The 20,554-nt window shown below is 36.8% G+C and overlaps 5 protein-coding genes and 1 non-coding gene across 11 annotated transcripts; 3 read left to right on the forward strand and 3 right to left on the reverse strand.

Annotated features, from left to right (window-relative positions):
- Positions 1–230: 230 nt before the first annotated feature.
- Ciao1 (cytosolic iron-sulfur assembly component 1) lies at positions 231–5,387 on the reverse strand. 3 transcript variants are annotated; one of them, XM_011149605.3, is made up of 5 exons: positions 5,369–5,387; positions 2,381–2,743; positions 1,902–2,010; positions 1,397–1,561; positions 231–798 (listed from the first exon to the last, which is right to left on the reverse strand). In XM_011149605.3, exons 2-5 carry the CDS (start codon positions 2,735–2,737, stop codon positions 530–532), a joined length of 900 nt encoding a protein of 299 aa, XP_011147907.1. In that variant the 5' UTR covers positions 2,738–2,743; positions 5,369–5,387; the 3' UTR covers positions 231–529. The 3 variants fall into 3 exon arrangements, with proteins under 3 accessions (XP_011147907.1, XP_011147906.1, XP_011147905.1); XM_011149604.3 differs by lacking the exon at positions 5,369–5,387 and adding an exon at positions 5,087–5,280; XM_011149603.3 differs by lacking the exons at positions 231–798; positions 1,397–1,561; positions 1,902–2,010; positions 2,381–2,743; positions 5,369–5,387 and adding exons at positions 3,056–3,634; positions 3,925–4,386; positions 5,087–5,291.
- Positions 5,388–7,546: 2,159 nt separating this feature from the next.
- Positions 7,547–9,488, forward strand: LOC105188245 (uncharacterized). 3 transcript variants are annotated; one of them, XM_011149602.3, is made up of 6 exons: positions 7,547–7,799; positions 8,191–8,449; positions 8,522–8,683; positions 8,785–8,944; positions 9,007–9,147; positions 9,304–9,488. In XM_011149602.3, the coding sequence occupies exons 1-5, from the start codon at positions 7,744–7,746 to the stop codon at positions 9,138–9,140; spliced, it is 771 nt and encodes a 256-aa protein (XP_011147904.1). In that variant the 5' UTR covers positions 7,547–7,743; the 3' UTR covers positions 9,141–9,147; positions 9,304–9,488. The 3 variants fall into 3 exon arrangements, with proteins under 3 accessions (XP_011147904.1, XP_019699184.1, XP_011147903.1); XM_019843625.2 differs by lacking the exon at positions 9,304–9,488 and adding an exon at positions 9,227–9,286; XM_011149601.3 differs by lacking the exon at positions 9,304–9,488 and having other exon boundaries at positions 9,007–9,219.
- Positions 9,489–9,996: 508 nt separating this feature from the next.
- Positions 9,997–13,400, forward strand: LOC105188243 (chaperonin containing TCP1 subunit 7). The gene is made up of 6 exons (XM_011149598.3): positions 9,997–10,139; positions 10,855–11,115; positions 11,210–11,539; positions 11,635–12,107; positions 12,272–12,541; positions 12,857–13,400. Exons 1-6 carry the CDS (start codon positions 10,137–10,139, stop codon positions 13,137–13,139), a joined length of 1,620 nt encoding a protein of 539 aa, XP_011147900.1. The 5' UTR covers positions 9,997–10,136; the 3' UTR covers positions 13,140–13,400.
- On the reverse strand, positions 12,417–16,834 carry LOC105188244 (E3 ubiquitin-protein ligase RNF8). 2 transcript variants are annotated; one of them, XR_003113048.1, is made up of 5 exons: positions 16,402–16,834; positions 15,439–16,294; positions 14,708–15,133; positions 14,339–14,421; positions 12,417–12,582 (listed from the first exon to the last, which is right to left on the reverse strand). XR_003113048.1 is itself a non-coding variant. In XM_025299869.1 (4 exons), the coding sequence occupies exons 1-4, from the start codon at positions 16,507–16,509 to the stop codon at positions 14,396–14,398; spliced, it is 1,416 nt and encodes a 471-aa protein (XP_025155654.1). In that variant the 5' UTR covers positions 16,510–16,834; the 3' UTR covers positions 13,495–14,395. The 2 variants fall into 2 exon arrangements, 1 of the variants encoding a protein (XP_025155654.1); XM_025299869.1 differs by lacking the exon at positions 12,417–12,582 and having other exon boundaries at positions 13,495–14,421.
- A 276-nt stretch (positions 16,835–17,110) lies between these two features.
- On the forward strand, positions 17,111–17,183 carry TRNAV-AAC (transfer RNA valine (anticodon AAC)). The gene has a single exon. It is a non-coding gene; the product is annotated as a tRNA-Val (tRNA).
- Positions 17,184–17,457: 274 nt separating this feature from the next.
- LOC105188242 (protein AAR2 homolog) lies at positions 17,458–19,599 on the reverse strand. Its single transcript, XM_011149597.3, has 5 exons — positions 19,237–19,599; positions 19,002–19,117; positions 18,772–18,925; positions 18,430–18,708; positions 17,458–18,072 (listed from the first exon to the last, which is right to left on the reverse strand). The coding sequence occupies exons 1-5, from the start codon at positions 19,407–19,409 to the stop codon at positions 17,664–17,666; spliced, it is 1,131 nt and encodes a 376-aa protein (XP_011147899.1). The 5' UTR covers positions 19,410–19,599; the 3' UTR covers positions 17,458–17,663.
- Between the last annotated feature and the right edge of the window lie 955 nt (positions 19,600–20,554).

Raw genomic sequence — 20,554 nt, forward strand, 5'->3', positions numbered from 1 at the left:
GTACGTATACGTATAAGAAGCAATCGTGGGTGTCGAGCGAGAAAGACATGCCGCCCGCGACATTCACTGCACGTTCGTGTAAAGAAGTATACAGGTTCTTCTTTCAGTTGCATCCTACGATCTCGATACGTTATTCGTAAATGTGCTTGATAATACACGGTTCGCTCCATCTAGTCGAGACAGACAAAATAGCAGACGAAATAATTTATAATATTAATAATAAAAGATTCTTTTCATATGAAGCATAGCTTGTATTTCGTCCATACAACGTATTCCGCGTGGAACAACGCAGCGCGTTCCAGAGAACATTAAAACATCTGAAGATCTTACGCCCGTTTCTATCAACGTCGATTAAACTTTAACGTTACCACGTTTAAACTTTATTCGTCCGTAAACTTAACTCACATTAAAGTTTAATCGACGTTAGTAGATACGGACATTAAGAACGTCTGAAAGACGCCCTGGAGACGTCTTTCGGGCATGCGTGTTGGGCGAAATATATTCTTCGTCGATGTATGTGTGCGTCTTTTCACACAGTCTGCAACGGATCCCGGTCGGCCTCGGATACGCACACTTTGACAGAACTCTCTAAACTGCTGCCCAATATCGACGCGAATACCTTCAAGAAGCCGCGCTCCGAGTCAGAGTGGTTCGTTAATATGACGTGAGCGCCACGATGCACGGCGTCCAACACGTCGTGGTGTAACATCTCCCCGGTGAGGTACAGGTCGGCGGATATTCCTTTCAATAGCGATGCGCCTGAGCCGGCGCAGAGCGCGACGGATTTCACGTAACCGTCTGCAATGTAAAAACGATTGGTAAAAATAGGAACCGTGATATCAGATCGATCAGCGAAAGATTCGTTTTTCTTTCGGTTAATTTCTGACTAGCAGAAAGTAAAAAGTTGTCGATCTAGATGTTAAAAATATAAAAGAAGACCTCGTTGCAGGTGCGAAGAAAAATATCAAGTCCTTAAGACGTTCCTTCACTCCAATTGTAAGTACTACCGGGTCAATGGAAAAGTTCGGCTCGAATTTTCCGTTAAAAAGTTCGGTTTGATCTTTCGACTACAAATCTATGTTCGACTTTATGGCATTCGACGAAGAGCAATTATTTGTCAAGCAAATGATCGTCGTGCCTGTAATGTGTCGTTAACAATGGAACATTATTCGCATTGTTTCCTGTATTTATACACATACGTGACACACTCATTAAAAATCGAACCGGACTTTTTGCTATAGTATTAGTATCGTGGAAGCGGGAAGTTCCATTTGCAATTTTATCCGACAAATCCTTCGCATCAATCTGATATCTGCGCACTCGTCGATTTATCATCGTTCGATGAATTCCAACTCTAAATCCCATGTTTGATTACTCTCCAGTCGCGGAAGCTCACCTACGTCGCGTGCGCGCGCTAATCTCACGTACTTCAGACCCGTGCGTTGCTTCACCAGATTCACCGCCTGCTCGATGGATATCCGCGTCTTCAAAGTGCACAGTCTCCCCATGCCGCACATCGCGTTATTCGCGTCCGGTTCAATGGGTCTGCTGCTCTCGAACTCTTAAAACGCAAAATCTTTACACGCGCTGACCAGATGCTAGCTATCCATCTAAACCAGTATTTCTCAACCTTTTTTATTTCACGGATCACGGCACACTTAAATTATGATGATCAAAAAGAGTATAAAAAAGAATATACCTTTTTTGATTGATTTATTAACACAAAATACACCATCACGGTCGAAAAGTAAAACAAAACAACTTATTATAATTTGTAATAAAAAGATAACAATTAAAATTCTTAAAAATTTTCGCGACACACTTTAGATCCTCTCACGGCACACAGGTTGAAAATCACTGATCTAGACCGACTCATCGCGACGAAAACTTTCCGAACTTACCGAAAACTTCCATTAGCCAGTCATTCACGCCGCCTTGGATCGAATCGAAACTGGTGTGCGGCGAATACACGGCGATTTTGTTCTCCAGACACTTCGCCACTATTCGTTCCTGCGACAATCGCGCAAAGGAAAATCAGATAGCTAGAAAAACGTTGAGAAGTAGCATATTACTCGCAATGTTATTAATGTTACCAGTCACACTTTGACAACAATCTAATAACGTTAGTGACGACAATAGTAACGTAATTATATTTTTTATAACGGTAACGGATCGTTACTTTGCGTGAAATGGTCGGCCAAAAAAGTTTTAAAGATTTGTTTAGGAGTTGTAAAAAGTCTTCAAAACTTAGTGAAAAAAAAAATTACAGAATTCTAACGATTCGTTACTTCTTGATACAATGTAGCAGCAATAACTTAATACAGCAACGAGATTACGAATAACGTGTAAAAAATGATTTTCCCAACGCGTTTCATGGTACCTTCCAAGACTGTGTCGTGATGGACTTTAATGGGGCGAATATCAGCGGGTGATACGTGATGATCAGGTCGGTCTTAAGTCGAACAGCCTCCTCCATCACGTCCTCGGTCAAATCGTTCGTTAGTAAGATGCAAGACACGACTTTCGGCTGCGTCGGTTCGACCAACAATCCGACATTGTCCCAGGATGCGGCGAGAGATGTATCCGCGAACTTTCGTAATGTGTCTACAATCTCCTTCAAGGACACGCCGGCCTTATCGCTCGCGGTGTTCGTCATTGCACGTGTCGCCTTGAGATGTCTAATATATCCACGTGAGAAGCTGCTGTAGAATAAGCCCACGTATAAACTTCTCAACATTTATCCCTAAAACAAAGACGTGGCCATAGATAGATATGATGATCCATTTTGTGTATATACTGCTGAATTAATTTATAATACTTCAAGGAGACGAAAAAGGGGGTCAAACAATAAAGTATACAGGAAGAATCTAATTTAAATCGGAAATCAGAGCGTAAAATGGGAAACGAAAGCTCGGTTGCTTTCGCAACATTCAAAGTCGATTTTTCATTGACAAGTGTCTGGGTATGAGAAATACGTTTTATGGAAAACGGATATACGCTTCGCTGGAAAAGGATCGAGACACGATGGAAGTGTGGAAAAAAAATAACAAGCGTATCGTGTTTCGCAGATGCGTGTATGTACGCTTTATTCGTTGTAAAACCATATTTTTACTAGACCATCGTCGCCGGCCGACGCGAGCTGTCCGGGTGCGGCTGGATTCCACTGGACGCAGTTGACATCCTGTGAGTGCGCGCTCTCCACCGAACAGACCATCGCGAAACTGGGTTGATGCGGGTCGCAGTCTTCGTCCTCCTTGAACACTCGTATGATATCGTCGCCGCAGGCAGTTACTAATAAACCCGAGGTTTTGCACCAGTCGATGTCGTAGATGGTCCTTGTATGATAGCCGGATAGCGTGCACACACACTTCCAGACTGGCTCGTCGTTCGGCGTGGCGACGCCAGTCTCGTTTCCCGGCTTATATTCTCGCCATATCTTGACCGTTTTGTCGTCGCTGCACGTAGCGATGCGTTCGCCGCTCTTGTCCCACGCGAGGCTCCACACCGTGGATGTATGGGACGACAAAGTTGCGATGCACGTCCAGTCGTTGTCAGCTGCGTCTTCCTTGAACATCCGCGCGGTGTTGTCGTAACTGGCAGAGGCCAAGATCTCTTCGTGCGGGTGCCACCTCACCTAAAAGTGTGGAAGCGAATTGTTCTTATTTTTTCGCAGTTTCTTTCATTTAGCTTCCTCTCATCGATCGAATTGATCATTCTTTTATTAAATTCTCCTAAGTCTAAAAAAAATCAATGTTATTCATTTTACTGGTGAGAATTATTAATTCTCCGATTTTAGATAATTTTGCATTCTATTTTACTTGACATACGACGAATTTTTTTCTTATGCCTATCTAATTAATATATACTTGAGTCATAGACACGCAATGTAAATGTTTGTCTAACAAATTAATTCACAATACATACCTTCTTCACATCTTGAAGATGAGCATTGATAACTGCAGCACACTCATACTCGTCGTCATTTATTTCCCACACCCATACAGATTTGTCTCTGCTACATGTAGCAAGTAGTTGACCACTGGCCGACCAACTAACACTCTTCACCTCATTCTCGTGACCTTCTAATGTCGCGTTACATTCAAATTGACCGGACTTTTTGTCCCACACTGCAGTAGTTGCATCAAAACTCGCAGATGCAATATAATTACCACAGGGAGACCAGGTAAGTTCACGAATGGTCCTAGAGTGTCCTTCAGTAAGAATCATTTTTGTAACCCACTTGAGTCCTTCTAGACCCCATATTATGATTGTTTTATCCTCGCCACAAGATGCTAGATTAGCGTCTTTAGGATGCCAGCAGACATTCCATACTCTACCCCTGTGCCCGCTTAAACTTTGTTTTAGTTCCAACATACCCATTGCCACCTGCAACAGTGCAATTAATCTTAAATCTCATTCAATAAAGCTTAAAGGATCAAACCTATCTAATGTAGATATATTATGATCCATATATAAAATATACATAAAAAATTATTTGCAAGTATAATTATTTGCAAGTATCATTGCTCAACTTTATTAATTTGATCTTTCAGAAGTTAAATTGTGATTAACTTTACACAGATGTCTTAAATTAGAAAAGGACTAATTATATTTTAATACCCAAATTAAGAAATTTATAAACAATGGAGTTGATTATATAATCTGATTTTTCAATTATAAACTATATAAAAGCAATTGATAATTATCTTGTCTGCTGACATCCCCAAAATAGCGTCTTGTTTTTCTAGAGGAGTTTAAAAATCAGGTTTTGAATATAATATATAAAACATCACATAGAAAAGAGTCAATCTATTAGAGTTAAGATTAAATAATTTGTGATGTTTACAACAAAGGTTTCTTGTTTTCATTTTTATTTTCTATTGGATTTTATCATCTTTGTACAAGTATATAAAATATGCATGTAAAAAAACGATTACGAGCTAAATTTTATTATAAAAATAATAATTAAAGAATAATAATTAAAGAAATAATAATTAAACAATAATGGGGGATCGGAAAATTATATTATTGAAAATTACTATGTTCTGTAATATAAAGAATAGGATAGAAAATACTACAAGCTCACCTCTAGCACCTCGCGTTTTTAACAATCTCGAAGAATCTAGACTCTACTAGTCCTGAAAACACGGAATACAAAATATCTGGAATATTTATGATAATGATAAGAGCTCGCATCGACGAGGGCTATGTAGATTTTTTGTGTATTCATTGTAAGTAGTAGTAATAGTTCTTTGCTGGCTCTGGACTACATTCAGCTTTGTCCATACGCCATTTTTCCGCTATTCATCATGAAAATAAGGATAGAAGATCACGTCGATTATTTCTACATCGATTATTTTTAACTTACAAAATCGATTATCCTATAATGTTTTTCCATCTTGGTTATTCTCTAGATGAATAGATCTTTGCTTGATGTTACTAGAATCGTTTTAGTGATTTTAAAAAAGAAGGAGTATTCTATAGCCCTAAACACAATGCCAGGCAACAGGCAATAAGAATAAAAATAGACCAATCACAATAGATTATTCTTGTAATAATCGATTGTGATTGGTCTATTTTTATTCTTATTGCCTGTTGCCTGGCATTGTGTTTAGGGCTTATCACATGAAGGAAACTAAATAATCGACTGTGGTTAGGCCGGTATTCATAGTCAGGTTTTATATTTAAGACCGCGTTAAGTTTATCTTCAGATACTTCGTAGCCAATGAAATAATTTGTACAGCATCTGAAGATGAATTTTAGACGGTCTTAAATATAAAGCCAGCGGCACACGGTGCTTGTTTTCGTGCTGGATTGCTTGCTGGATGAAAATATTGCATTCTGATTGGTGCATTTCCATCCATCTTCGAAAATATACCAATCAGAACGCAGTATTTACATCCAGCAAGCAATCCAGCACGAAAACAAGCACCGTGTGCCACTGGCTTTAGATCCGACTATGAATACCGGCCTTAGTCAATTTGGTTACAACTTATGACTAATAGCTTATTGTAGAAGGCTCATAATATGTAGCCAGTAAAACACTAGTGTAGGCGTTTTCCAATTAAGGAACACTGTGTTACTTATTAATGTTTTACTGGCTATATATTATCTACAACATCTTTTTAGATAATGCATAGCCAATAAAATATTTTTGTGTAACACAGCGTTTCTTGCTGGAAGATGGCCAGTGTAAAGCCAGCGGCACACGGTGCTTGTTTTCGTACTGGATTGCTTGCTGGATGAAAATATTGCATTGTGATTGGTACATTTTCGAAGATGGATGGAAATATACCGATCAGAACGTAGTATTTTCATCCAGCAAGCAATCCAGCACGAAAACAAGCACCGTGTGGCTTAACACAGTGTTCCTTAGGCCCAGTTCCACAACTTGCTTTAAACGGAGTTTAAAGCACGGTCACGGACATAATGTCCGGTCACGGACATAATAATAAATGCCCGTTTTCTTGCAACTTTCGGAATGCATCCCGACTCGAGAAGAATGAGAGCCACTGCTCCGCCTGCGGAGCACGCTTGCGCAGTGACTCACAACGAAAGGCGAGAAATGAAATATACGCGGTGGGATATATTATAATAATACAGACTCAGATGAAATGAATACTCCGGCATTAAATGGAAATGAAGATGGCTGTTGTTGAAACAATAAATCACATATAAATGTATAACAGAATCGTAACTATCGTAATGCAGCTTAATTCTCTTAATTAAGTTCGTATTGTTTTAAAAACATAAACATGTTTATTTATCTCTACCTTTTTCGGATGTCCCCCGGAGTATAAGACTTACATCGGATGATTCTTGTCTGTTCTATGTTCCCACATTTCCATTTAATGCTGGAGTATTCATTTCATCTGAGTCTGTATTATTATAATAAGTCCCACCACGTATATTTAATTTCTCGCCTTTCATTGTGAATCACTGCGCAGGCGTGCTCCGCAGGCGGAGCAGTGACTCTCATTCTTCTCGAGTTGGGATGCGTTCCGAAAGTTGCAAAAAACGGACACTTGTTATTATGTCCGCGACCGTACAAAAGTACCAAATAATGTTAGTAAAAAGGATTATATATGAGAATAAAGATACAATGTGAAGTTTTAAGGAAGTTTAAGGAGACCTTTATCTTTAATAGATAAAGTTTATTACTAAAAAAACTCACATTAATCGATTGAATCGATTTAATTGAATGAGAATTAATGATATTTAAATTTCATCGATGATGAAAAGTTGATACACTTTCTAATCGATATTTTGGAAACCAATTATTTTCTTCAACAACGTCTATCTCTACATGGAATGTATATTTAGAGCAGATTCGCAACACTACAATTTTCTTTCAACGCATTCATGATTGCGAGTTTTAGTTTGATAGATTTGATGAAAAAAATGTTATTTTTACCTTACCATCGTCCAACTCTATAACCGTTGGATCAACTATTTAAATCCGTTGCTAAGGTTGATCACACAACAGTCGGGAGACATGTCGAATGTCGTACGCATGCGCACAACCTTGATTTTATATGTCAACTGTCAGTTGTGAGGTCAGTTATGTACGTGCGACATACGAAAACGTTTTCCGGATGGTTGTGTGATCACTCTTATTTTGCTCTAGTGTTTATCACGTTTTGCGTTTATTTTCTTTAAGAAACATTTTCAATTGTAATTGTGGATAAGCATATTTATAATTAATACATCACAAAACATTGTTAGTATACTAGGCATATAAAAATGAAGAGAGTAAAACCGAAAAATGCAGAAACCAAAAAGTCAACAAACACATCCAGGTAAAGGAAAAATAATTTCATAATTAGAAAATTACTTTATTCTGCTGCAAACAAAGAGCAAAATAATTTTATCGATATATAATATAATTGATATATGATAATGATGTATAGTATTTATAGATAAGAGAGAGAGAGAAAGAGATTTGATAATCCAGAAAATAGAAATTTGGATATTCAGAAAAAATTATACTTTATTGTTTGTGAGCAAAATAAAAATATATTAATATATCAATATATATAGCTAATATATATTGATATATTTTATTTCAAAAATTACATATATCAATATATTTTATTTAAAAAAATATATCAATATATATAATCAACATAGTTTTCTTTTTAAATATTTATCTTTGTTTAATATTTACCAGTAACTTAATTTTTTTCATAGAATAAAAAACGTATCTACCCAGACCATGAATTTTGATATGTACACTGAGGTCACCAAGTTGCAAGAACAAGTTAAACTTCTACAACTTGAAAATGATGTTCTCAAACAACATGTATCAATCTCTACAAAATCTGTTAATATTAAAGTAACTACTTGCGGATGTAAAGGTAATTGTGCATCAAAAAGATGCAGTTGCGTCAAGAAAAATAATAAATGCACGGCATCATGTGAATGCAACAGTGAAGTTTGTCAAAATCAGGTAACATTTATTGTTTTGAATATTTCCTTATTATTTAGAACATTTCTAAGAAATTTTTATCATATTTTGCAGAAATTAGAAGATCAAAGACAAGAAATAGATCAGAAAGATAAAGAGAATATTTTTTTGAATGGTATGAATACTCCAAAGAAGCCAGAGGAGTTAACACAGAATAAAGATGTTATGACAACAAAAAACATTTTAGCAAGTGACAAAATTGCAAATGACAAGATAGTAAGAAATAAGTTCACAAAGATAAAGATGTTTCTTTTTCAGCTTAGCATTTGTTCATGGAGCTATAATATATTTAATGATTTCTTTTTTTTCCGTATTAGGACCAGTTTAATCCAATGAAACCGAGACATCAATTATCACGTACACCTCCAACAAAGAACACTATAAAACTTGAAGATAAAAATCACATTGATAAGAATACACAACAATCAAAGTTGTCTAGATCACCTCAAATATTAGTTGCATCATTTAATATCAAAAGTATGTTATTCTTTTTTAATATTAAAAGGAAACAATTTTCTAGGTGTTATTGTTATATTTAGGAAATCATGAAGATGTGGAAGACAAAGTTGATTGGGAGCAACATGTGGCACAACTGGTTCCTTGCAAAAAATGCAATAGATCCTTCATGCCAAATAGAATCCAGAAACATGAAGCCTGTTGCAAGAAAATTTAAGTACATCGTATGTACTAATCTATTCAGTACGATTTTGCAATACATTTTTCTGGAATAATCGATTAACAAACTTTACTTCATTGTAGAATCATATGAAATTTTTACTTTGTATTGAATCTGCATTTACATAAAGTGTTAAAAAATTGTTTTTAAATAATGACAGATTATTCGGATGTGGATATTATTAGCCCAATTTCATCTGAATGAAATTGTGTCAAAAATACGAATAATATAATAGGTGCAGTATAAGCAGTATAAGCAGAATACCTTACACTGAAGCATCCTGAAGATGTCTAATAAAGTCTAATGAAGATGTTTAATGTTACAATGAAAAATGAATGAAAAAGAATAAATGAAAACTGAAAATATTTTTTACAATGATAGTATATTATTTTAAATAATTAGCTTTCTTGTATATTTTAATCATATGTTAATCTTTTTTATATAAATATAAAAGAAAATTTAGTATATTTGAATAAAACAATTATAACAACATTTACAATGGAAGTTTTCTTTTCCCTTTCGTTTCTTTACTTTATTGTGATCGTTACAATGATGACCAACATCAAACGCGATATATGAATTCGTTATCATTCAAATTTATTTTTCATTAAGAGTCTAGGTAGATTTACAGAGACCTTTCCTGGAGACATGTGAAATAAACAAAGACGTTTTCCGTCTTTTGTATACAATTATCTTGATTACAAATAATTATAAGGTGAATTTTTCTGTATTTTGATAAAAAGACGGAACATTTTTTGCTTATTTTGTATGTCTCCACAAGAGATTTCTGAAGACCCTTAATGCTACATATTTTGCGATTCTCCGCAAGAGGTCACTACTAACTATATATATACTGGAAATCTAAGCGGAGGTTGTTCATCTCTTGTTGGTTTCGTACTCTTGGTCAATTTTATCGGCGTGGTCGAAGTGTGAAAGAAATAATTTACTTGAAAGCACCGAGAAGTAATTTTTGACAAGAAAAAAAGCCACAAAATGGTGAGTTTTAGCCCATGAAACGATATAAGTCCAATGGATAATTATCGATGCATCATTCACTTACACAGCTACATTTCACAGAAGACGTTTTTTATGTCGATAGAGGAGATCGAGGACAATGATTTATACATTTTACTTCATTTGCAATCTGATTTTATTCTACATTACATTTTTACGATGAAGAATGTTCGTTACAGAAAAGTCCAATTTAGTTGCATTTTGCATGATTTGTCAGTTTCACTGATCTGATGTAACCTTATAAGGAGTCATTTCGCCACTACCAAACTCACGCACACGCACACACGTATGCACATGGCGTGTTAGCAATATAATCGATTTTAACGATACAATCAAAGTAAAATTATAACGATAAAATCTGTTTCCTTGGAGATTATTTTTAACATAATTTTCAAAGAACAGTTGTGTTAAAAATAATCTCAAATGAAAGAAATTTTATCGTTATAATTTTACTTTGATTTTGTAATTGTTCAAACATTTATGTAAATAGTATACATTTCAAGCTTGTGAAATATAAAAATATGAGGAAACATTCTCTCAGAAATTCTCTGACATGTGTGTACTTATAATGTAAAATTTAATATTCTTCTTTCTTTTAATATTTGTCCTCTATTTTAAAATTTATTATAAAAATTCATTCTTTATGATAAAATTTAATATTTATTCTTTATAACTTTTTACTATTAATTTCATATAGCAACCTCAAATTATCCTACTGAAAGAAGGTACGGATGCCTCTCAAGGAAAGCAACAGTTGATATCCAATATAAATGCATGCCAGATTGTTGTGGATGCTGTTAGGACCACTTTGGGTCCTCGCGGCATGGATAAGCTTATAGTGGATCAGAATGGGAAGAGTACCATCTCCAATGATGGTGCTACCATCTTAAAACTGCTGGATATTATTCATCCAGCTGCAAAGATCTTGGTGGATATTGCAAAATCACAGGATGTAGAAGTAAGAAATATATTCATTTGTTTAGAGAGAGTAATTAAACTGAAAGTATATTTATATATCATGCAGAAATCTAACTTGTATCATTGTTCAATAGGTAGGAGATGGTACGACCAGCGTTGTTTTGTTGGCAGGAGAATTTTTGAAGCAAATGAAACCATTCATAGAAGAAGGTGTGCATCCACGCATAATAATCAAAGCACTTCGTCGTGCATTGCGATTAGCTGTGGACAAGATAAACGAGCTGAGTGTAAAAATAGACAAAAGCGATCTCAGTAAGCATATAAATCTCCTGGAAGAATGCGCAGCTACATCGATGAGCTCGAAACTGATACACCAGCAGAAGAAACACTTCAGCGAACTGGTCGTTAAAGCTGTCTTGATGTTGGATGACTTGCTTCCGCTCAACATGATCGGCATTAAGAAGGTGATCACATATGATTTTTAATTAGGTTTTAAACCAGATTTCAGTGTTGAAGTTTCAATGTGTTTCTAATATATATAAACAACAATATCTTTCAGGTCTCCGGTGGTGCATTGGAAGATTCGGAACTAATCCAAGGAGTTGCCTTCAAAAAGACCTTCTCTTACGCCGGATTCGAAATGCAGCCGAAGAAGTATCAGTCGTGCAAGATCGCGCTGCTGAACATAGAGTTGGAACTGAAGGCTGAGAGGGACAACGCAGAGGTGCGCGTAGATAACGTGGCAGAATATCAGCGGATCGTCGACGCCGAGTGGCAGATACTTTACAACAAACTCGATCAAATTCATAAGAGCAGCGCAAAAGTTGTACTATCGAAGTTGCCGATTGGCGATGTCGCGACGCAATATTTTGCGGATAGAGACATGTTCTGCGCCGGCAGAGTCCCCGACGAAGACCTCAAGAGGACGATGAAAGCGTGCGGCGGCGCGATCTTGTCAACGGTGCATGACATCAAGGAATCCGATCTCGGTCAATGCCAGACCTTCGAGGAGAAGCAGATTGGTGGCGAGAGGTAATTGTTTTCAAACTGATAAACATTTTTCAGTTAGAAATAGCACTAGTGATTCTAAAAATCATTTCGGACGTGACCAGAGTCCAAGAATTTGATTTCCGGAAGATTATTTTAATTGTTGATATTGCATGTCATATTTAACCAGTCGTGAATATACTTTTCAGATTCAATATCTTCTGCGAATGCTCACGAGCGAAAACATGTACGTTCATTTTGCGCGGTGGCGCTGAGCAATTCCTCGAAGAAACTGAAAGATCTCTCCATGACGCAATCATGGTCGTCAGACGCATGGTAAAGAATGATGCAGTGGTTGGTGGCGGTGGCGCGATCGAAATGGAGCTCTCCAAGACCCTGCGCGATTATTCTCGCACCATCGCCGGTAAAGAGCAGCTTCTGATCGGGGCGATTGCGAGAGCTCTCGAAGTTATACCGAGGTATGTTCAAGAGAATGATCGTAAGTCTCTTACCGTGAAATCTACAAATTTATAAGTTTTATAAATTAAAAAGATTTATAAAATAAATATGTAAAATTTTTATAAACTAATTTTTAAAAGTTGAAGAAAAGCAATTTTAAGTAGATCAAAGCAATTTTTTACATTTAGTAGTGATATTTGTGATAATATAATTTTAGTAGCAATAATATCTAAAAGTTCTTTTTTTTTTCATAAATTTATACATAAAGATTCGTTGACTGTAACTACTAGTACAACTATAATTCGTCTATTAATGAGAAACTATTGTGTTTATAGGCAACTCTGTGACAACGCCGGCTTCGACGCGACAAATATTCTGAATAAGCTACGTCAAAAACATCACATGGGCATGCATTGGTACGGCGTAGACATTAACTCAGAGGACATTGCGGACAACATGCAAGACTGCGTCTGGGAGCCCGCGGTAGTGAAGATCAACGCGCTGACCGCCGCGACCGAGGCCGCGTGTCTCATACTATCCGTCGACGAAACTATCAAGAACCCAAAGAGCACTCAGGATGCGCCGCCGATGGGGCGCGGTATGGGCAGACCCATGTAATGTCGAACAGAGTTGGGCAAGGCCGCGAACCAGAAGTGCGAAACAAGAAATTAAACTTTTCATTTGTCATCGTAAAGTAATCTTTTTACCCAATCGAAAGTTCGTGAAATATATTTGCGAGCAAAATTTTATTCGGGTGATTACTTGTATTATTTATGCATTTCTATCATGCAATTCTGTCTAAGCTTTCAATCGCTCGAATTAATCAAATTTAATATTTGTTATTCACATAGAAAAATTTTCCATGGAATAGATAATTGTATAATTAAACAGTTTAATTTTATAAGAAATTATTAAGCAGTATATTAAAAAAATACATATATAGGTAATACATAAAAATTATGTAATGCATTGATATTCTTGACGATGTATTCTGTGTGAGAAATAATAAAATATTTGTTATTACATATTTAAAATCAAAGCTCATTAATAATATTGGAAGAGAATCTATAATATATAACGATATTTTTACATCAAAATGCGTGTGTGCAGCACCCATTTTGAATTTATTTCTGACGTTTCGCGAACATTCGGAACTTCTTTAGCGCAATACTTTTCTCGAGAATTTTGTCAATAACTATTTTGCTTTATCGTCAACTGAAATAACGATATAAATCATGTTATGTTATCTGAATGACTAATACAAATAACGAACAATGAACAATACAAACATTGATTAATAATTGACGTGAATAAACGAATGAAGCTTTATTTGAAATATTCTTGCGTGAAAAATTACTCGAATAATACCCAGCTGAGTCGTTGATAGATTTCATTCGAGGAATAAAATCCTTCATTGCTTTTAATCGCGAGAGCGATATCGCATTTACAGACAAATGGAATTGATAGATAATGTTGCATATTATGTGCATATATGAATACTTGCAATTTTATTTTACTCAGCGATATTGATTTTGTACACATTGAATGAAAAAATGTACAGTCATAGAAATCAATAGGCTTTATAAAAAAAAAAAGAAATATACAACTTTGTGCACAATGTTCCAATGTTACGCAATAACAAATACAAACAATAAAACGACAAAAAAAAAACATTTCGGAGGTTCCTTACAAAAATAAAATGAAATTCTAAAACGTATAAATACATGAAATGTATCGTATTTAAACGTATAAATACTAAATGTACAGTTTGCAGGTGAATCAGACAGTAATAACTTATATATATTCTTACAACTAACCCTTAATATTGTTATTTTCTCTCTTCTTTATCTCTGTCTCGTCAAGCGATTCATGCTTCAAAGACGTTTCTTCCTCTCAATAACTGAAATATAACAATAAAGTATCAAAGATTATAAATCGATCGATATTAGATTGATATAAAAAATTTGCCCCATTAATTAAAGACAAGCTTGAGATAAAACATAAAGAGCAGATAGAATTAAGACAATAATTTGAGGAATTATTATCACAAGTAGCTACTAAAGATGGCAAAGAGAATCTAATCAAACAGATCACAACATTGTTCAATGTCATTCGTTAAATAGAATCAAGGATAAAACGATACTGCTTTATTTCATCAACACTAAATTTAAAAAGTATATGCTCACTTTTTCTTTCTTGTAAAATCTCCTTTCTCTTATTCTGCAGTTCAGTTGGCAGGTTTTCAATCATACTCTCAATAAAATTATCTAACACCAACGATCGATTCATCGATATCACCGATTTTCTGCAGACTGGACATTCCTTCCGCTTCCTGCACCACATGTTTATGCAATGATGACAGAACGTGTGTGTGCAATTCAAGGTCGTTGCTTTCACGAACAATTCTGAGCATATGCTGCATGTCAATTGTTCGTCCATAATATCACTCACTTTCTCGAGAACATCATCTTTGGTATTTGTCTCTATGTTCTGATTGAATCCGGTTAAATCAATTGTGTCTAATACATGAAATCCTGTAGATTGATTCACATCTACGAGTTCCACGAATATACAGTCTGACGAACTGGCAGTGGATTCAGATATCATGCTTGCTAAAACGATAAATTCAAGGAAGTCAGTAGTTTGTAAAATACATGCCTTTCACAATAGCATTCAATGAGTACAGTTTACTCTTGCTGCAAATGATTACATATTTATTTAATACATATATAATTGTAAATAACTTATATATTTATACCTACAGACAGTAATATTAATTTTTAAAAATATTATTAATTAAGTTATACAATAGAAGATAATTTAAAAAAAATGTTCAAGACTCTGAGAAAGATTTTCAGTTTGACATTCAACATACAAATGTGTTTGTATTGTACATGATAAAGTTGCCGAGACATACCATTCAACATTGCTTGTGAGGTTTCAGCTTTTGCCTCTTGTTCCTTTAACGCTTTTTCTGTCTCTTTTAGTTTTTCTTCTAGTATATTCTTCTCGTTCAACAATTGAGCCTGAATTGTTTTCTCTTCATTTACCTTGCTCTCCATCATCTTTTTCCATTCTGTTTGTTGTTGCTCTCTCCAACTTTCCATTTGCTCCTTCATCTTTATCTCCACCATTTCTTTCTCTTGCTTACTCATCTCCAATGCCTCTTGCCATTTTTGTTTTTCTTCATTTATCCTTGTCTCAAACTGCTTCCTTTCATTTTCCAGTTTCTCCAATAATTGAGAATATATGCTATGTAAGTGTTGCTCTTGTGCATTACCAGCCTCTATTTTGCTTTCCAATGTTGTGATCTGTTTGATTAGATTTTCTTTGTCATCTTTGGCAGCTGCTTGTTGTGACAATAGCTCTTCAAGCTGTTGTCTCAATTCTATTTGCTCTTTATGTTTTATCTCAAGCTTGTCTTTGAGTTCCTTTTTCTGACACTCTTGGTTTTCAGCAAAGGTCCTTTGTTTGATAAGCATAGTGTCAAGGACTTTCTCGTCCAAACGTTGTCTCTTAACACAGTGTCCTCTTTCAGCAAGACTGAACACATACTTATATGTTGCATTAGAACCAAATTGTATTATATCACCAGAATGGACTTCTTGTGCCACTCTTGACTGGATGATGATGCCATTAACAATTGTTGATGAGGAACCTAAGTTCTTCACAGTCCATTCGCTTTGACCTTCACATCTGAATATACAATGTCTCCTGGATACTGTGATGTCCAATATGATTTCATCATTGTCCCTCGCGCGACCAATTTTAAACTATTACGAGACAAAGTTACATCTTAGAAACATGTACGAATTCATACATATAATTGATAATTATGTAAACGATATAAAATGATCTTTCGATTATCTGCTTGTTTTACCTCGTTTTTGTCAATGCGTATAAGCTCTTGCTGATCGACTCTTGTCAGAAGTGGCTCGAGAACGTTCGGCTCTCCCTCATCGATCATCAGCCTTTTTGAGCGTTCCATTATGTTTATTCAACAAATTCACGGATAATCGTGTCAACTATAAACATCAGGTACAATGAACAAAGTTGCGTTCTCTGAATCTCTTTGTGACACGTACATAAATTCTTCTTAGTCGAATATTGAATTTTTGCGGAATTGACGTTTTCCCGACAGAACACAGTTGCAACAAGAGGGAAAAATAAAAAAATAGAGGGAGGAGAAAGACTCTCTGTCATCAAATTTCTATTAAAGAAAAACAAACGCTGTTTAAACTGGTAAGGAAGCCGTACACATGTGTGTTGGCCAACTGTAAGCTTCAAGCCACGGAGTAATCTCGATCTCCCGCTCTCCCGCGAATTTCGCCCAAGAGATGTCATTATCATCGCGATTTCACAGCGATGTTAAGATAATTGTCCATTTTTCTCCAAAAGCGGAATTTTTATTTTTTAAGAAGAAAAGCGAACATTTTTAATTTGAAGACATTTTGAAGTTTTTATTTTTTCCAATTTAATGCTAATGATAAAATTATATCTTCGTTATTTCGGACATTAGGTAACTTTTTAATGCTTTTTAGAATATATTCATCACTGAATATACTCTACAAGAGACTCTCACGTCAAATGTTTCCGTGGTGTAGTGGTTATCACATCCGCCTAACACGCGGAAGGTCCCCGGTTCGATCCCGGGCGGAAACACAAATTTCTTTTTTGACTGTTTTTACATAAAAAGTACGTTTTATTATATATATTATGAATCTAACATATTATGGCTGCGCACTGAAAATCTATATAATATATGTGACACATAAACTATATATTTTCAGTACTGGCAGTGAATATCGGAGCGCAGCCTATATGTCTCTTCCTTCGGTAATTGTTGATAAGTCCAAAAATAATCGCATCCACACTAAAGTAATGAATTGCATCATGTTTTTTTATTCAAGGGAAATAACAGGAAAGACATTTTAGTGCTTTATATTTATTATATTAACAAAGTTTACTACACATTAGTATAATCTAATGATGATAAAACTTTGTCTACATGTATAGACGCATAACGAGTTTTCATACCATTTGTTTACGATTATTTATAAATTACATCGATGTTACAAGTATGATAGAGTAAAAAGAAAATACAAAGATATATTCGCACACGTATCTAGCGTTTGCTCGCGCTCACGCCAGAGTCACGACCACGGGTGCCTCATCGTCCGCGTCCTCGAGCAAGTTCGAAAAGTCCCACAGAAATTTGGCAGTCAATCGTTTTTGCAAGCGCTTCGCGTAGGACTTCAGCCGGCCATCCACTTCGGCATTCGACTCGATGTTACCGAACAATTTGCATAATTTTTGATACACGAAATTGTTGCTCGCCACGATGTCGCACAGTATCTCCTCTGGTACATGTGACAACTCCACTTCCAAAGCCTGTAGGAATTCCATGTAGACGGAGCGATACTGAGGGATCGCATGGTCCGCGTCGCAGATCAGCGACACGAGTTTCTTCCACTGTTCAAACGCGTCCAAACTCTGACCGGCCAGGAAACAGATGAACGTTAACTGCATCTCGCCGATGATTTCGACAGGCCTAAAAAGTACGCCGGTGATTTCTCATTATCATGTTTCCTGCATAGCGATGTCAATATTCCAGTGTTCAACTACTCGAGTATCAAAAAGTACCCGAATATATCAAGTTCCTTATTTTCAAGATACTTAAATATCATGATATACCATATATAATATGGTATGTATGATACATATTATATATATATATATATATATATTTGGTATTGAATATGAAATATCGTATATATATATGACGCATTAGAAAAATAGAAGACAGAATCAGTTAATGCGATATCAGCTGGTACGAAAATTCGAAGTTACTCGAAGGAGTATCACGTTGCCGTCATAATTAATGATAAGTGATATTTCCAAAACTCACTCTCGTAATTTTCTCAGAATAGCACTCAGTATGTAACTGGAGTCGAGGGAATGCCGCGTGATCTCGCTAGGTGTCGCGTTGTCAGGATAACGTTTATCCGGTATCTCGGTGAGTCTGAGTTCCGTGCCAGGCTTTGGTTTTAGATCCGGTAACAGCTCCTTCTCCTTGTCCTCTGCTGTGAGGTTGCCAGATCTTCTTTGTCTTTTGGTCTCAGACTCTCCACCACGCGGTCTTGAAGCGTCGCTACAATGCTCCAATTCCAACGCAGATCGTACATAGCTAGAAGGAACGTTTTGGGAATGCTTCATTGTTTGCGTTAACAGAATTCGTGTTTTTGCTTACCCGCATAATGGTGAACATCTCTCTATGAGAGATACGTTAATTTTGCTCGTTAATTCCGACCATTGTTTCCAAATTCCATATGGATACGGTCCTAGATATCTGTCCAACTCCTTCAAGTTATCTTTCAGTCTCTGAACTGTCTCCTCGGGTACAGCTGTCGTTTGAAAATCTCATGTAAAGTTTTGTACATAGAATAGTGTGAGCCATAAATAACAATTGTATCTTTTTACATTCTGAACTGACGTCTTCTTCCTTGCTGTCCCATTTCTTTACTAAGAACTCACACTTTTTAAAGTCATGGAGGAAACCGACTCTAGGTGCCATCTCACCAAATTCATTTACAGCACTTGAAAACAGAAGTAACATTGGATCATATGTATGAATCAAATATTCATGTATGCAAAAAAATCTGTTTGCAAGCTTATGCTTGACTGTAAAAGTTAAAGTTGTTGAGGCATAAGTTACCTATAATGTACATAATGAATTCCAGGTGGAATCATTTTGATGCCCTTAAAATTCCCTTCTGTGTTCCATGATATTATATCGATACCGATATCAGTACCCACTGGCACATCCAGCAAAACTAGCGTAGCACCTTGAGTCAACAGGGTTTGTGCAACATTCTGGTCCATTTCCATCTTGCATCTCAAGTGTGTTTCTCTCTCATAACTATACTCGTATTTTTATGCGACTGACATGAGAAGATGCTTGGTCCTTGACGTCATATCATTTTTAACAACAAAATATACACAGTGAAAATAACGTGCAAACATGAATCCTTACAGCTCTATAACCTTAGCACAAGTTTGCACTTCTTAAAACATCCAAAAATTCAACAAATATCTAAAACAAATCCATTGATTTGGACTTTAACAGGAACTCAGTTGCTTCGCATTATTATTGCAAATTATCCGGCGCACATTGACAATCAGCCAACTGTTTATTATTGACAGCTAAAATTTGGCCCCAACAAATAGTAATACTTATTGAGTAGTTCTACTGAAAGATAAAACCCGTCCGACTTGCTGTTGAGTCATACTACTTCCTCCGTAGCGATGGTGCAGACTCGTAGCGGAAACTTCGGAACTAACAAAAGTAATGGGTCGGATCATAAAGGGTCATTCAGCCGATATTGTCGAACAGGAAATTTCGAACTCCGCGAGGAGAGCTCCTCGCGTCGGACGAATCGAACGAAATATCGACATGATTCCGCGACTTATCGTTCCATTCCAAATCTCCCGCTAACAGTCGCGATAGATCCTGTATCTCGGTGAGTTGCCGAACAGGTGGAAATCGTAAGGGCGACATTCCACGTTCCGTGACGCTCACCGAAAGCAAAGGAACGCTGCATCCCCACCCCGTAGATATGCTCCCCCACGACTCCTACTACCAGGCAAGACCTGTTCGGGACGGTCAGTGGGTTGCCAGAAAGGAGCAACAGGCCGATACGCTTCGCTTCGGCTCGGTTCAGCTCGGCTCGGCTCGACTACGGCGAGGTGCGCACCGACTTCTGCCCATCGCGCAGTAGCGGCGGCAGCGGTGGGAACGAGGTAGACGGAGAGACAGAGGGAGAGAAAGGGAGAGAGATACCGTTTCCTCGCTCGATCACGGAGACGCGCGTGCACACGACGAGTGTCAACGCGACGCGACGCAACGCAACGCAACGCAGCGCAGCGTAGCGCAGCGCAACCGGACGCGCAGCGACGACGGTGCAGAATCCCCGGCGTGGCACATCGCGCACCAGGAGCGAACAACCGGACGGCCAGACGGGGTCTACCGACCG

This window comes from Harpegnathos saltator, unplaced genomic scaffold (assembly GCF_003227715.2).
Source record: "Harpegnathos saltator strain DR-91 unplaced genomic scaffold, Hsal_v8.6 scaffold295, whole genome shotgun sequence".
NCBI classification, from domain to species: domain Eukaryota; kingdom Metazoa; phylum Arthropoda; class Insecta; order Hymenoptera; family Formicidae; genus Harpegnathos; species Harpegnathos saltator.

Excerpts from the sequence above, each read along its gene's own strand:
- LOC105188244 (XM_025299869.1), bottom strand. The coding sequence starts at position 16,509 with ATGGAACGCTCAAAAAGGCTGATGATCGATGAGGGAGAGCCGAACGTT. Across the intron at positions 16,295-16,401 it reads TACGCATTGACAAAAACGAG|TTTAAAATTGGTCGCGCGAG; the intron begins GTAAAACAAGCA and ends GTCTCGTAATAG. Across the intron at positions 14,422-14,707 it reads GATTTTACAAGAAAGAAAAA|TTATTGAGAGGAAGAAACGT; the intron begins GTGAGCATATAC and ends GTTATATTTCAG.
- Ciao1 (XM_011149603.3), bottom strand. The coding sequence starts at position 4,380 with ATGGGTATGTTGGAACTAAAACAAAGTTTAAGCGGGCACAGGGGTAGA. Across the intron at positions 3,635-3,924 it reads ATCTTCAAGATGTGAAGAAG|GTGAGGTGGCACCCGCACGA; the intron begins GTATGTATTGTG and ends CCACACTTTTAG.
- LOC105188245 (XM_011149602.3), top strand. The coding sequence starts at position 7,744 with ATGAAGAGAGTAAAACCGAAAAATGCAGAAACCAAAAAGTCAACAAAC. Across the intron at positions 7,800-8,190 it reads AAGTCAACAAACACATCCAG|AATAAAAAACGTATCTACCC; the intron begins GTAAAGGAAAAA and ends TTTTTTTCATAG. Across the intron at positions 8,450-8,521 it reads GTGAAGTTTGTCAAAATCAG|AAATTAGAAGATCAAAGACA; the intron begins GTAACATTTATT and ends CATATTTTGCAG.
- LOC105188242 (XM_011149597.3), bottom strand. The coding sequence starts at position 19,409 with ATGGAAATGGACCAGAATGTTGCACAAACCCTGTTGACTCAAGGTGCT. Across the intron at positions 18,926-19,001 it reads AGAAGACGTCAGTTCAGAAT|CTGTACCCGAGGAGACAGTT; the intron begins GTAAAAAGATAC and ends TTCAAACGACAG. Across the intron at positions 18,709-18,771 it reads AGATGTTCACCATTATGCGG|CTATGTACGATCTGCGTTGG; the intron begins GTAAGCAAAAAC and ends CGTTCCTTCTAG.
- LOC105188243 (XM_011149598.3), top strand. Across the intron at positions 11,116-11,209 it reads CAAAATCACAGGATGTAGAA|GTAGGAGATGGTACGACCAG; the intron begins GTAAGAAATATA and ends ATTGTTCAATAG. Across the intron at positions 12,542-12,856 it reads GCTCTCGAAGTTATACCGAG|GCAACTCTGTGACAACGCCG; the intron begins GTATGTTCAAGA and ends TTGTGTTTATAG.